The 13,903-nt window shown below is 41.9% G+C and overlaps 1 protein-coding gene across 8 annotated transcripts in view; it reads right to left on the bottom strand.

Annotated features, from left to right (window-relative positions):
* The window catches only part of COL13A1 (collagen type XIII alpha 1 chain), a 152,737-nt gene that overhangs the window by 59,222 nt on the left and 79,612 nt on the right, over window positions 1–13,903 (bottom strand). For 5 of the 8 annotated variants that reach the window (XM_073353524.2, XM_073353518.2, XM_073353516.2 and 2 more), the window contains 4 exons: window positions 11,416–11,442; window positions 11,281–11,307; window positions 10,118–10,144; window positions 4,311–4,376 (listed from right to left, as the gene is read on the bottom strand). In XM_073353524.2, the coding sequence (XP_073209625.1) occupies window positions 4,311–4,376; window positions 10,118–10,144; window positions 11,281–11,307; window positions 11,416–11,442 (147 nt within the window). Of the gene's footprint in view, window positions 1–4,310; window positions 4,377–7,396; window positions 7,454–10,117; window positions 10,145–11,280; window positions 11,308–11,415; window positions 11,443–13,903 lie in introns of all 8 variants that reach the window. The other 3 variants (XM_073353517.2, XM_073353526.2, XM_073353523.2) reach the window with 2 other exon arrangements.

Raw genomic sequence — 13,903 nt, 5'->3', positions numbered from 1 at the left:
TACAGTTAGCGGCAGGAGAGGTTTCCAAAACTCAGGCAAAAGTCCCCTTCTGATGGTCTTTCTGGGTAGATAATTGGAGCCATTTCCCTGTAGTTTGCAAGTACATTTTAAAGCTCCTAGTCAGAGCTCACTTAGAGGAAATGTGAAAACTGGATCAGATACTAAAATAGTGCCAGGAGCAACCCAAATACAAAGTAAACTGGTTTTTTAAGTTTAAAAAAGTGTAATTAATTATATATAATAATATTGAGAATCCCCCAAGAATCTCTGAGTGCTTTCCATGTAAGGATTTTAAAGCACTGTACAGTCAATGATCACTGAAACCTCACAGTGCCTTCTGAAATAGGGGGCTATTCTCATTCCCATTTTAGAGAAATCAAGCCAGGGTCACTCTGTCACTTACTGGCAGAGCCATGAGTCCTCAGTGTAATTTTTCCTCATACTCTAACCACTAGACAACACTCTCTCTGTTCTGGCATGTGTCTGCTCTTTCTTAATTTCTTTTAATTTGGAGCCAGCCAGAAACAGGAAGACCTAGGATTCTCATGAGAAAGCCTATTCTTGTGAGACTTAAAATCCATTTGATTTGGATAAGGTACACAAAAGCATCCAAACTTTTGGGTGCTTATCTGAACTAAGCCTTTTGTAGCTGGCCCATCACATGCCACCTCAACAGCCAATATCTTGGATTCCCCAACATTCTAAAGCATTCATACATGGCTTTTGCCTCTGTTGTCCCAGGGTGGGGGAATCAAGAGTCTAACTGGCTGGTGGTGAGAAGGTGATGATTTAGAAGGATCCCATTTAAATACCAGATTGCTGATCTATAAATGATTAATCCAGTAAATTCCATGGGGGCTATGACACTCAAGTTAAGCTATCTAGCTCTCTGCTTTCTCTTTTTTATAATTCCCTCTTCTTAGATACAGTATCACAAAGTCCTATTACCAGTGGCAGGATTTAAGCTCAACAAACTTCTCTTTGTGATCTCACTGGAAGGCCTGAAATAAAACGTAGTAATTTATTCAAAATTAATATATGGGTTTGGGGCTATATCACAGGAGATAAAGAGCATTGTCTCCGCTGAACTTGTACTGTGCAGAACATGACATTGTTGGGCACAATGTGGTTCCATTCACATGTAGTCATTATCCACACTTGTGTACAATGCATGTATTACATATCCCATGCATGTAGTACCATTGCTACATCTATGCTATAGGTAGGTGTTCTTGTAAGTCAGTTATGTGATCCCGCTTCCTACCTTCAGTGTCCTTAAGTTTATAAGCTAACAACAAGCATTACATAAAAATAGGCTTGTTCAAGGTGTCCAAGGAATGGCCACAGCTATTACTTCATTAGCCATAGTGAATTCCCCTCGAACTAGTAAGGAACAACACTGACCAGCAGAAAAGAACTGTTTTATAACAATGGAGATGCTAACACTGTAATGGGTGAGGATTTAACCTGAATGAAAGAGGGTTTGGTAGTTAGTGGCGAGTCAGTATAAGGGCACTGCCATTAGAGGGCACCAGTCACATTAGCAGCAGACCTGGTTGCAACATTTTTGACAGAACAGTTTTCCGTTGGAAAATGCAGTTTAATCGAAATCCAAGGGTTTTTAACAAGTTTTTTAATGGGGAAAAGCGAACCAAATTGTTTTGAATTTCATTTTGTTTTGATAATGTCAAAACATTTTGTTTTAACTTTCTCATTTTGATCAATTTTATGCTGATGTTTATATTAAATATGATATATTATATTGATGTATTATAATTACTATTTTATACAGTATAAAAGTTGAAACTATGTTAATCAAAATGAGAAAGTTGAAATGAAACATTTCAAGCCCATTAGTGACCCGGCCTCCCCTCTGTAATATCCCTCCGTATCCAATCAGAATAGCTTGTTATTCACCCTGCCCACTCTACGGCCTAGGAAAAAAGAGCTTTATCTTTCCCCCTTTTTGTAAGCAGTTCCTAGCACATCCTGGGGTCTTTCCATAGGGATACATGAGCCTCATTGAGCTGAATGTATATTCTATAGCCAGTGCCATTAAAGGATTATCAGCCACACACCTTTAAATACTTTTTAGCTTTTAATTTTTGGAGGGAATTTGGTTCTGATAAAAACATAAGGCAAATAGCCTTGGATAGAGTCGGGCAGCGGCACACTACAAAATTCCCCAAGACTTCCTTGCTATTGCCTCTCATTCCTGACTTACACTGCTAGCCCTGGGACACACCTCACTGTTCCAAACATGGCTGAGACTACATTTATTTTCACTTCTGACCCGACAAGGATCTGAAGTTAAGCCAGGCAGACGGGGAATCCATTAACCTGCTAAGCTATCAAGCCTTTGGATTTGGCATCGTTTTAAAAAGACACATTTTAAAAACCTTCTGTCTTTGAAAACAAACTATTAGTTACATACTAAGGTGATAAAGTTCACCTATTTGTGTTTTAGCCCTTGCTGGTACTTTCAGTTGCTAACTCTATATCTTACTGAGACCAGGGGGAATCCTATTTGCCTGCTCCGTTTCCCACTACTCAGACTGTCCATAACTGGAATAGGCCCTCTGTTGGATGTGATTATCCACTTCTTGTGATGACCGGGGCACAGAAGGTGCTAATGTGTATATATATGTTAAACCCAGTTGCCTTGATGGAAATTCACGCTGGCAGCTGGCAAGCTTTCAGAGAGACACAGGCAACCTTCTTTGGTGGGATGCCTGAGCAAAGCATATGCTGTCACTGCAGCGTCCTTGTTTTTTTGCAGGGCTCACTTTGTTTAAGCAAGTGCTCCATATAGACAGACTCCTAGACACATAAAGCTTAGTTACTACATAATTATATTCTTATTAGTACTTTCAGCCTGGAAAGACCCTTTAGGATTTAACTGGAATGTAGCTGGGTAGATAAAAAGAAAAGGAGGACTTGTGGCACCTTAGAGACTAACCAATTTATTTGAGCATAAGCTTTTGTGAGCTACCGCTCACTTCATAGGGTAGATAAAGTAAGTTGGAGATCAGATATCATACTTATCAGATGTCATTTAATATTTTTAGCCATTAATCGGTGCTATTTTTCAGTTTTGTTAAACACCAATTAGTTGCCTAGATATTCCTTGTGGATTCAATGTTCTCTTCTCCCTCTAACAGGGCTTGCAGCTAAACCACTGCTCCCCCCACAACAAATTCTCTGTTATAACACTCTTGCTGATGTAGTGTAAAGCAGCAGTAGTTTTTCTTCCAACTACTAGTGGTCATATTTGTTTTACAGCTTCAGCTCTTTCTAGCATTCCAAATGTTTAGCTCCCAGGGTTCATATGACTTACTATTCTGCTGTGGGGAGGCAGGAGTTGATGGAGTGGGCTTACATTTTCTGCTGCTTACGGAGTGAATTTCACAGACGCTAAATGAATCCTATACTTCAAATTCACTTTTTTTTTTTTGGTAATGCTTATGAGATTTACAATCCTGAAGAATGAAGCCAGGTATAGAATGGAGTGCAGCAGTGCAAGCTTCCCTACCTGGCCCAGGAAATGAACTTTGGTTTTAAAAATCTTTCTATTAGCTCAAACCGTTGCTTCTCCTTTGAGACTAGGGGGGCAACCAATGCCAGCTGTGGTGGTTTGTGTGTTGTAAACACCTGTCCAGTAGAGACTGGGCTGAGACCACCAGTTCATTTCACATGGGTGAAAAAACACTAGATGATAACTCTAGGTAAGTGGTAAACTGTACTGAGCATGGACCAGTAGCCTGGAGATGAAAGGCTCTATAGGGAATACCCATCCCTTGAGTCATCCTGCTTTCTATATCTCAAACACAGTGAAAACTGTTTGAAGTGACCATGCAAGGGAATGACAAAAATCAGCTGATAACGTGAGGTGGCTCAGTATGTTTTAAGACAGGAGTTTGCCTAGTAAGCATGGCTTCTTGCACCAGTTTTACAGCACTTACTAAATTTCAAAAAGGGATCTCTGACCAGCCATTGATGTTGTTGTTGTTGTGCATGCAGGAACTGGCTCCTTAAGGTAGCAGTCAGACTTATCCATGACATACCTCCTTTTTTACCGCATTTTCCTTTGAGTCATATGTTTCATATTTCATTTGTTTCATTTTAAAAATCTGGATTCACTATGTTTCTGTTTAGACACATTTTCCCACCAAATATGTGCTCCACTCTAAAGAGAGCCCCCTGGCTCTGCCAAAGTCTTTTTGAAACCCCTTCTCGAAGGAAGGAAAGAAGCTAATTAATCTTACGATTCAGAGTAGGCTTAAAACAGGCAAGGAGGAAAAAGTGTCTACCTGGAAAGTGCGTCTCTTTATGACCGGGGGTGGAGCCAGCCGCACTGAATTGAGGAGAGGCAACAGCTGAAGAAGAAGACCGAACCCGAAGGTCACAGGGCAAAGGTCACAAGGCAAAGGAGTCAGTAGGACATCAAGAGAGAGCAGCCAATGAAGAAAATGAAAAGATAGGAAAAAAGAAAGACTGTAATGAGAATAAACCACAGTTGAGAGATAGTTGTGAATGGCACAGGGAGGGATACTTGTCATCGGGTACCGCTTGGCAAACCTCTGAGCTCTTCTGTATTGTACTTTAAACACAGGAAGGAATACCTTTGTGCTAGGTCTTGGAAGGCCCTGGTTTTCCTTGAAGGGACTATAATTTTGCTACCCCTTGGTCTCTCACACCCAACCATTCTATCAGTTCTTTCTTGCTTTCTCTCTCGGCTCAGAAAGGAAACTTACCAAGAGATTTCTTGTGCCAGCTTCTGCTGGATTCCTCAGATAAACTTTATTGCAACAAAACATAAATATTCTTCTCCCCAGGTCCCCAAAGTTCGCTGGCGACGGTGCTGTTTCTCTCAATTTGTCCTTGTTAGATCTGGGGCACTTATTAAGACAGCATTTTGTTCTATGTTTTTAAAGCTCCTCTTGTCACCTGCGCTCTTTGGCAATTGTGGCTCCATATTTCTGTGCCCCTCATTGCAAGAAATATATTTTTTCTCTGGACATCATCTTGTTACTAGATAAATCTGCAATGAATTCTTTACAAATTACGAAGACGTGACTATACAGTTACCCTCGCTACAGTTCACAGTTATCCCTTTTTCTCCCTTACCCAAAGATTGTCCTCCATGTTCCTTTAAAAGCCCTAATAATCTTGCCATTTTCCTCCTCATTAGACCTGCTCCTTCAAGCTATTGTGGGATTCCACCATTTAACTGGCTGGAGGGGTCTATGCACAACAGTGAAGGAGTCCCTCCCAAGCAGAGACAAAGTTCATCACCTATTCATCAACCTCCCATTTCCTGTCAGGGACAGCAGTGAGAGAATGAGACCAGTTCGTGAACTTATACCCTTTTAGAGCAAAGCAGAGTTCTATTAGGGGCCATCTCACTTGTTCAAGATCCTTCATTTTCTTTTGCTTCACAAAGACCCTCAGTATCATCAGGACCCAACTTGCAAGTGAATTGAGATGTCCCCTGATTACCAGAGGATGAACTTCTGCCTCACAATACGCTGAGCCTGCACTTTGTATCTCCTTGTTTAACAGTAACAATGGCTTGTGATCCGTTTTGGACAGGAATCCTCTCTACATCACAAAGCTGATCCTCACAAATCAAAACCATGTGCTAAAGCTCAGGGTCTTCTGTTCAGCTTTCTGCTGTATCTAATTTCCACTTCCAAACATGCTCCTGTCTGCCTGTGCACTCAGGAAGCTGCTTTGATCCACAGAACACTGGTGTTGACAGCACCGATTCAAACACCAGGAATGCTCATATTAGGCCTGATTCTCTTTCTCATTTACCTCAGTTTCACACTAGTCCTAACTCCATTGAAGTCACTCTTGATTTACAGCAGTGTAAGTGAGGGGAGCAGCAAGTCCTCCATGTGTGCACACACAGTGCTCCTCTCTGTGGGTTTCCCCTGTGTGAGTTGTGAACTCGAAGCTGAGAGGTGTTGCCCGCAGGTCTCCCACGACAGTGATGATGTGCATCTAAGCAGCACGCTCTGCTCCCCCTAAACATGGGTGTTTGTGTTTTACTGAAAGCTCAGACCCAGTCTTGTTGCAAAGTGAAATGTCATCACAATATTGCAGCCTTACAGTCCTGCCCACTGGGCAGTTTATATAAACAGTAAATACATACTTGAGGTAAACTAGTGGAGAGAACCTCTGACTCAGAGGACCACAATTAAAAGCAGATTTACAGACCACATTAGGGTGCACTGAAACTCAGAAGAATAAAACATGATAATTTCAGCTTTTGAGGTGAAGCTATATGATCAGCTGAGCCTTTGAAAACTTGCAGTACCCATGCAGTCAGCATATGTGGCATCTGGGAGGGAGTAAGCAGCCATGTTTTCAGTGCCAGGGCTCTGGAGACCAGTCAATCTCTCAGTGGCAGTCTGCACTGATGGCCTCCAGGTTTCCATCATTTTTAATGTTCTCCTGTCCCCTAATCTAACACAAGAAATCATAAGATATCAAGAAGTACAAAATGGCCCTAGAAAATCAGCCAGGCCACTTTTGATAGGAGCAGGTTCTCCTCTGCCAAAAAGCAAGCCTTTGTGAAGAGTGGGGCAAAGAACAGAGAAAGGAAGGGCTGGAGTGGGGCAGGTGGGATTTGACCAGAGCTCTCATGGTACTAATTAGGGTGTTCAGTGCCATGTGTGCATTGTGTGGAATATGGTCAACACCACTCATCATAATGCAGTATCACAATGGCTGGAAAATACAGAGATATTCTAGAATTTTCTTCAGCTTGGTTTGATGAATGCACATTTCCTTTTGGGTATTAGCAGGACAATGTCAGGGAGCAAGGTAATATAAGAGACCAGCCTGGTGGTTCAGTGGAGCATTCTGGCTTGGTTGCCCATGTAGTGGGGGCTGGGAAAACTGTTATCTTTCAGGTGGGCAAAGGGTCCATTCAGCATCTCCTTGTAGTAACTTGGGTGAATGATCTGGGAGTCACCAAGATGGAATTTGTGTGTGTGTGTGGGGGGGGAACCCTGTTGTATCTTGTGTAACTCTATTGACTCGAAGAAGTAGTGGTTGAAATGTGCTGGCTGGTAGGAAGGGAGTGGGAGGGGCTATTCAAAATGGGTAAGGACAAAAACGGCATAGAAACTCAGGAGATTATTTAGTTTCCCTTCTTCAAAACTGAGCATAGGTGAGAAGGGACCTGGCTATGAACTCAAGTACATAAAGAGCAAGCATATGAGGTGTAGGTAAGAAATGTTTTTCAAGCCTCTTTCTTCTGTCCCCAGAATTGCATCCCCAAAGTCCTAATGGCAAGTTCTTTTCAACACAGAGCATGCAATATTGGATCCACATCCTTGTTTCTTTTGCATCAGAACTGGGTCCAGTTAGACCATTACCCACAAACCTTTAGTGTAAGGATCTGATTAGAGCGCAGGGCTGCGAGTGTTGTACTTAGGTATTCCTAGGGGATAGTGAAGACACAGTGACACAGAACTGGGTCAGTTAGATACACCACATCATCAAGAGAAAAAAGAACTTTACTGGCCTCACTATTCTGAGACCAGGTTCCATTCCCAGCCCTACACTGGCCATTGTGATTTTGTAACATGCTCTGATGACCCAGTCTGTCTTTAAGGATTATACCATGTAACCTCCTAGTATGGTCTCTTTACCCATGGGAGCGTATGTCCTGTTTGGTCATGGGTTACACAATAGACTGATGGTTTAAAAAATGGGCCAAGACAGGTTAAGAGGGAGCCCTGACTTTAAATTTCCTCTCTTTAAAAAAAAACAAAACAAAAACAAAAACCTGTCTCTGTTGTTATCATATTTCTAATTCATTGTCCTGCCCATGGCATTTGATGATGGTAACTGCTGCTTGTTTGAACCAGACAAACTCTAACTTATCTAAAAAAGTGCATAAAACTATCTAAAAGGGACTTTTCTTCATGTGCACTCCCCTTTTTTTCCTTATAACAAGGAAGAGAGGGATATCTGTGCATAGGCTGGTGCACATCTACTATTCCCTTCCCCCTAGAGCCCTCTGGCTCACAGGTATATTCAACACAGGAAACTGGTCTGAGGGCAGTTGTCACACACATGTCAGAAGCTCTGACTCAGACAGGTTAAGCACCTCCATACCACTTTTTAAAAGATTGGATTTGGTGCTCCTCTAGTCCTGGATAGAGCCAAGGGGGGCACAGACAGGGTTCCCTTGCCTAGCTTTGCCAGTCTGCATCATAATTCTAAGCTGTACACCTCCTGTGTTACAGTCCTGGGCCTTTTTAAATGGAGACTGCCAACTATTGATGGGGTAGAGGTGGTATTTAAGTGTGGACCAACATCCAGCAATGACTATGAAGTGAGACCACTTGTGACCTCAGTCAGGTATAAACTGAGGTTATTCCTCTTAATTTGTAATCAATTTCTCCGTTCCTAATTCTATTAGGACCCTGCCCCCGCTTTTCACCTTGAACAATGTGGACAGTCTGGAGCCAAGGGCTGTAATGGAACCCAGGACACTGCTTAAGTGAACATTGTTGTTAGCTTTTTTTTTTAACATAACAATCTAGTGAGATGGCTTGTCTAAATAAACACAGCTGACCTTCTATTATTGTATCAGGGCCGGAACACACGACCACCCTCCTCCCCCCAACACACAGATGCACTGACAGGTTTTCTATCTACATGTAGTCTTTATACCAGAGTCTTGGACCACCCCTAGCCCCACTTCTCTCTGGGCCCGGGGCCAGCACCCGATCTAATTGTCCAGAGACTTTTGAAAAAATAAATAGAAAGCTTTTAAGCCTGTGCACAGTGGTTACAAGTTTCAATCCTCTCATATGATGTCCTTCCAGTGCATTTCCAATGGCTTTTCAGAGCTAGAGTTGTTTTTAGTTTTGTTTATGCCTGGTTAAATTCTATCCCTATAATCCCCTAAACCCCATGATATACGCCCGTCTCTCTTGAAAGGGGTACATGCCGGACAGGGCAGGATGGGGAAGCAAGTGGGGCTACTTCCTGGGCTTAATAAGATTATTACCAAAATAAATAAGTGTCCCTCCCCTTTTCCAACCAGTGATGTGCAAAAAGCCAGGCGACATCTACAAGATTACAGGGAATTCACTGGGAACTGTGACAGAACTGGATGTCTAACGCTAAATGTAGACCATAGGCATTATTTACTGGGTAAAGAATTTCTACCCCTCCTCCCTCAAAAAACTTCCCACCCCTCAGTGAATACATGGACTTTAATCATTCTAACTATAAATACATAGGCTTTCCAGGCACACTGCCAGTTTTACCCATTGCCTTTCACTGATTTGCTCCTGAAGTCTACATTTCTGCAGCCCTTTATGGGCCAGATTGTGCCCTCTGGATCTGCACTGGGAGGGGGCCACCCATGGAAGTTTCACCCAACTTTAGCTCAGCCAACTCTGCAGCACCATCCTTCTCTTCAGGCTCTATAGAAGGCTCTCCACATGGTCCAGGGCCTTTGCTGGAAGAGGAGAAGGTAGAGAGCAGAGGGGCTGGGAAGGGAGAAGTGTCCAAGACAGTACAGAATCAGGGCAGGAGATGCCCATTGTGCCCTGACTGGGCCTTATGCGAACTAGGTGAAAAAGGTAACAGAGCCCCTAGCTGTATAGCCTTTTCCCTGAGTCCCCCCAGATGTCCTAGCCATGCTGCCAGTGAGGGCACTCACTAGAGTCCAGAGCTGGTATGGAGGCACAAAACCTCTGAATGATCCCAGATTCCTACAGATCCCTAGTGATCCACCAGGTTTAGGGGTGCAGCCCACATCCTTTTCCTCATGAGGCAAAGTTCACCTCCTGACAGGATGATGTTGTGGGGTTCTCCATGAGGGGATGGTATGAGGGGATGGTATGGGTATATATCTGGAGGTCTGTCCTAGTTTAAAGGAATGAAATAACATTGTAAATCCCTCCTTGAAAATTCTATGTAGTGCCTTCCAACAACACATATCAGTCAGTAAAATGGCACTTGTGGGACACATATGACGGACCTCATTAATGAAATATCCTACATTCCCATATAAAAGCCATTCAAACAGACTAGGATTAATGTGCAGGAAGCCATGGGACAGTTAATAACAAATACTGCTTACCCTGTGTGGGTAGTCTCCACACTGGCCCTGTGAAAGGAGGGGATTAAAAGAAAATAGTTTAAACTGTGAATGCAGTGAACTAAAGTAGGCATATGGAGTCAGAGCCACAGCAGGTAAAAATCAGCATAGCCAGCGATGCCAATTTATACCAGCTGAGCATCCAGCGTATTATCCACTACCCCTTTTCTCCCCGGTGTCATCATTTTTCTTTTGGCCAGAGATCCACAGAAAGCAATGGACACTCACTCACTCACTCACTGTCACGCTCTCTCTCTCCCTCATTTTGAAATGTACACAAACTACCATTTTATAGGATTTCACAGCATATAACCCATCAGATTTTCATTGTAGCTGCTGGGTCTTCACAGTTGGGATAAGATTTTTAAAAAACAGGATCCTAAATTCATATTTAGGCACCTAAATAAATGGTAATTTTCAAAACTCTTGAGCCAACATCACTCAGCACTTTTGAAAATCAGACCTCTTATTTAGAGGCCTACGTATGGATTTAGGAGACATGCTTTTGGCTTCTAGTTTTGGAAACACTGTCTTTTATTATTAGTGTCAGGGTCTTTTTCTTAAAACAATTTAGGTAAAAATAAACAAAACCTCATCAAAGCACCTAGGTCTCATGTTGCTCCTTATCCATTGCTGCTTCTGACTCTCCCTCATGCTTTAAAATGTATCTGTTCTGATTACAATGTGACCATGTGGAAAACATTTTAGCCTCAGTTAAAATTATGAGTATGGTCAAAAAAGGCACTTTGGTATAGCTCACATTGGCTTCCTATCTCTATTCTGAGTCAGAGCTGCAGAATTTAGTGAAGAAAATAAGTTTTTACCCTAAACTCTTTAGCTATAGAAGAGCAGGCTGTATTCCATTCAGCCTCAGGCATTATCAACAGCATTTCCAGAGGAGTTCTCAGTCCATAATCTTTGGCATTGGTCATGACAGGAGTTGATGTATGAAGCAGGGGGAACACAGCTTGATTTTCAGATGTCCACAGGATGAGCCCACAACTAGAAAAATCTTGTCTGTTTTGTGAACTGACCTAATTTGCTCTGAAAGCCGTAGCTGAAGGCTATGGAGCACCAAGATGAATCACTCAATCATTTTCCTGCTTTTTAAATGTCATTATAAACCCAGCTCCCATTAAAATTACCTTTTCTCCTTTTTGTCCTGGAGGTCCCTGTGAAAGGAAAACAATTAAAAAATTAATTAAAGAGCACTGTGCCTATTAGGGGAAAAGTGCCAAAAGAAGGTAGATTTACAAGAAGGTGATAAGTACAGCACTTACCGGCTGTCCCTTGGGACCAGCAACACCCTTTAAAAAATACATTGTTGTGAGTTATATATATATTCTTATATAGTCAATGACAGGAATATTAAACATCTCAACATGTGGCATGTACTCAGATGGAAATGTGGCTTTTTAAAAAGTCTTTAGCCAAAATGTTCTATGGTAGATCTCAGTTCCCTTTGCAGCGTTTCTTACACTAGAGGAGCGAAGATGCACAAGTCCTGCAGCTTTACTGAATGGGGATGCCAACAGGAGAGTGAAAAATTAAGTAGTTATATGACAGCTGCCCTGTTGGCTGACACACTGGGGACTGAAGCAGGGACCTCTGGAACCAAAAGCATGAGTTGATACTGGAGCAACTTATATTCTCTGTGGATCAGCACAGAGAGGCACCAGTAATACAGACGCACCAGAGGGTTACATATTTCATCTGAGCAAATGATGCTCATCCTGAGCATCTGAGACTCCCCAGATGAGTCCCCACTTATCTGATGGCTGCCATCTTGGCTGACACACCAGGGATTGAACCAGGGGCCTCAGAACTAAAAGCATGAGCTGCTAAAATTCTCTAAGGAGGGGTTGTAACAATATCCTCTGTGGCATGGCACGGCATGGCACAGCACTGGAGGGGACCTCTAACACACGCTCACCAGCGGGTTCAGCTTCACCTATAGTTTTTCTTTTTTAAGGCCTAATTCTATCTATGTGTTGGGCACCCTCTGTTCATTTCCATAGGAACTGAGGTTGGTTAGTGTCTCTCTGCAGTTGCTCGGCACCTTGCAGCTTCACTCCTGAATAAATTAAAAGCCAAAGTCTGTGCTTGAATTCCCTCATAAAATTTTCATTTGCTTAATTGAGAATCATATGTGTGCCCTCAGAGGGCAGCATTTAGCCCTACAGAAAGATGGGCTCTAACTACAGAAGCCAATGGGAGCATCCTGTGTAAGTCAGGCCCATTTTAACTCTCTGTTTCCTCAATTTGATGTTTAGGAATACTCAGGAAGCATCCCGCATGACTGGATATTGATTCTAATGGATTAAATTAAATACAAAATATTTAGCACCTTAAGCAGGCAGCTTCTGTCTGGTGCAAACAATGATATGCCCTGTGCATGCGGTATATTAATGAAAGCTACTTGAACAGTAAGGGGACAGAGAAAGACAATTCATTTGCAAAGTAGTGTTAAATCAGTAATTGCTGGCCTTCACGTCAGGTCAAGCAGGAGCTTGGTGGGGCTCTGGCTTGTACTATTTTGACAGGTTCTAGGGAGAAAAGTAAGGGAGAGATATAAGATTTTACTTTAGCTTTAAGTGGAGAGTAAGAGAGAACACCTACATTGCTTTAGTTCTCTGTCTTGCATAACAACACATGGACTGCGACTTACTGAAACTAGTGACTTTGCTGGAATAAGCACACGCAGGCAGAATAGCAGTAGAGTTAACAAAATGGATATTTTTTGGAAGAACAAAAACAGTAAAAACTGAGTAACCCAAAGTGTGTCCAGTTACCTATATGTAGCTGATATGACTGCTGGCTGTAGGGATATTACTAATTGCCGGCTTTCCAAATTACTCATTTGAATAACCTTGTGAATAGTGAACTCCCTGAACCATGTGAAACCTCTGAAAATTAGAGCTGGCCAAAAATTTCAAAATTTGAAATTTTGATAAAATGAAGGAAATTAACACAGCTACACGTTAGTTTTAAACATCTATATCATTGTGATTTCACAACCAAAGTTCTTCAGATATCTCAAAGTCACAAGGCCTTGTTTAGGACACCATAAAGTACATGCCAAGTTGGTAGCATTACAATTAAGCCATTTTGGATTTATCAAGAAAAATCATCTTAACAGGTGACAAATGTCCTTTTTGTTGTTCAGAAAACCCAAAATCTGCTAAATGGGTTTTTATGAAACTTTCCATAAACGAAAAGAAAAGGAGTACTTGTGGCACCTTAGAGACTAACAAATTTATCTGAGCATAAGTTTTCGTGAGCTACAGCGCACGAAAGCTTATGCTCAAATAAATTTGTTAGTCTCTAAGGTGCCACAAGTACTCCTTTTCTTTTTGCAAATACAGACTAACATGGCTGCTACTCTGAAACCTTTCCATAAACATTCACTTCTGAGATGAGTCCAACCATAAAACATTTCAGTTCCCAAAGTATTTTTAAAGAACATACTTAGTAACCGAACTTAAGGTTTAATAATGGAAATGACATTCCCATGCATAACTATAGAGTTGCTATTGTGACATGATGATACAGGTACTCATCATGTAAAAAATATAGATAAACTTCCCAGCTTCTGCTATCATTTTAGTATATTAGCTAGAAAGTTAGTATGTTTAGCAGGAATTTGGGGGGTTAGTATGCAGAGGTTAGCTCATTTCATTTGACTCAAACTCTACTTAATGCCCCTGAGGAGAACCAATACAACCCAAACCAACCCACTGCTCCCTGAAGATATACATGTAATTTTTA

The sequence above is a fragment of the Lepidochelys kempii genome, chromosome 7 (assembly GCF_965140285.1).
Source record: "Lepidochelys kempii isolate rLepKem1 chromosome 7, rLepKem1.hap1, whole genome shotgun sequence".
NCBI classification, from domain to species: Eukaryota; Metazoa; Chordata; order Testudines; family Cheloniidae; genus Lepidochelys; species Lepidochelys kempii.
Note: the sequence above shows the minus strand (reverse complement) of the source record. Positions and strands in the feature narration are given on the sequence as shown.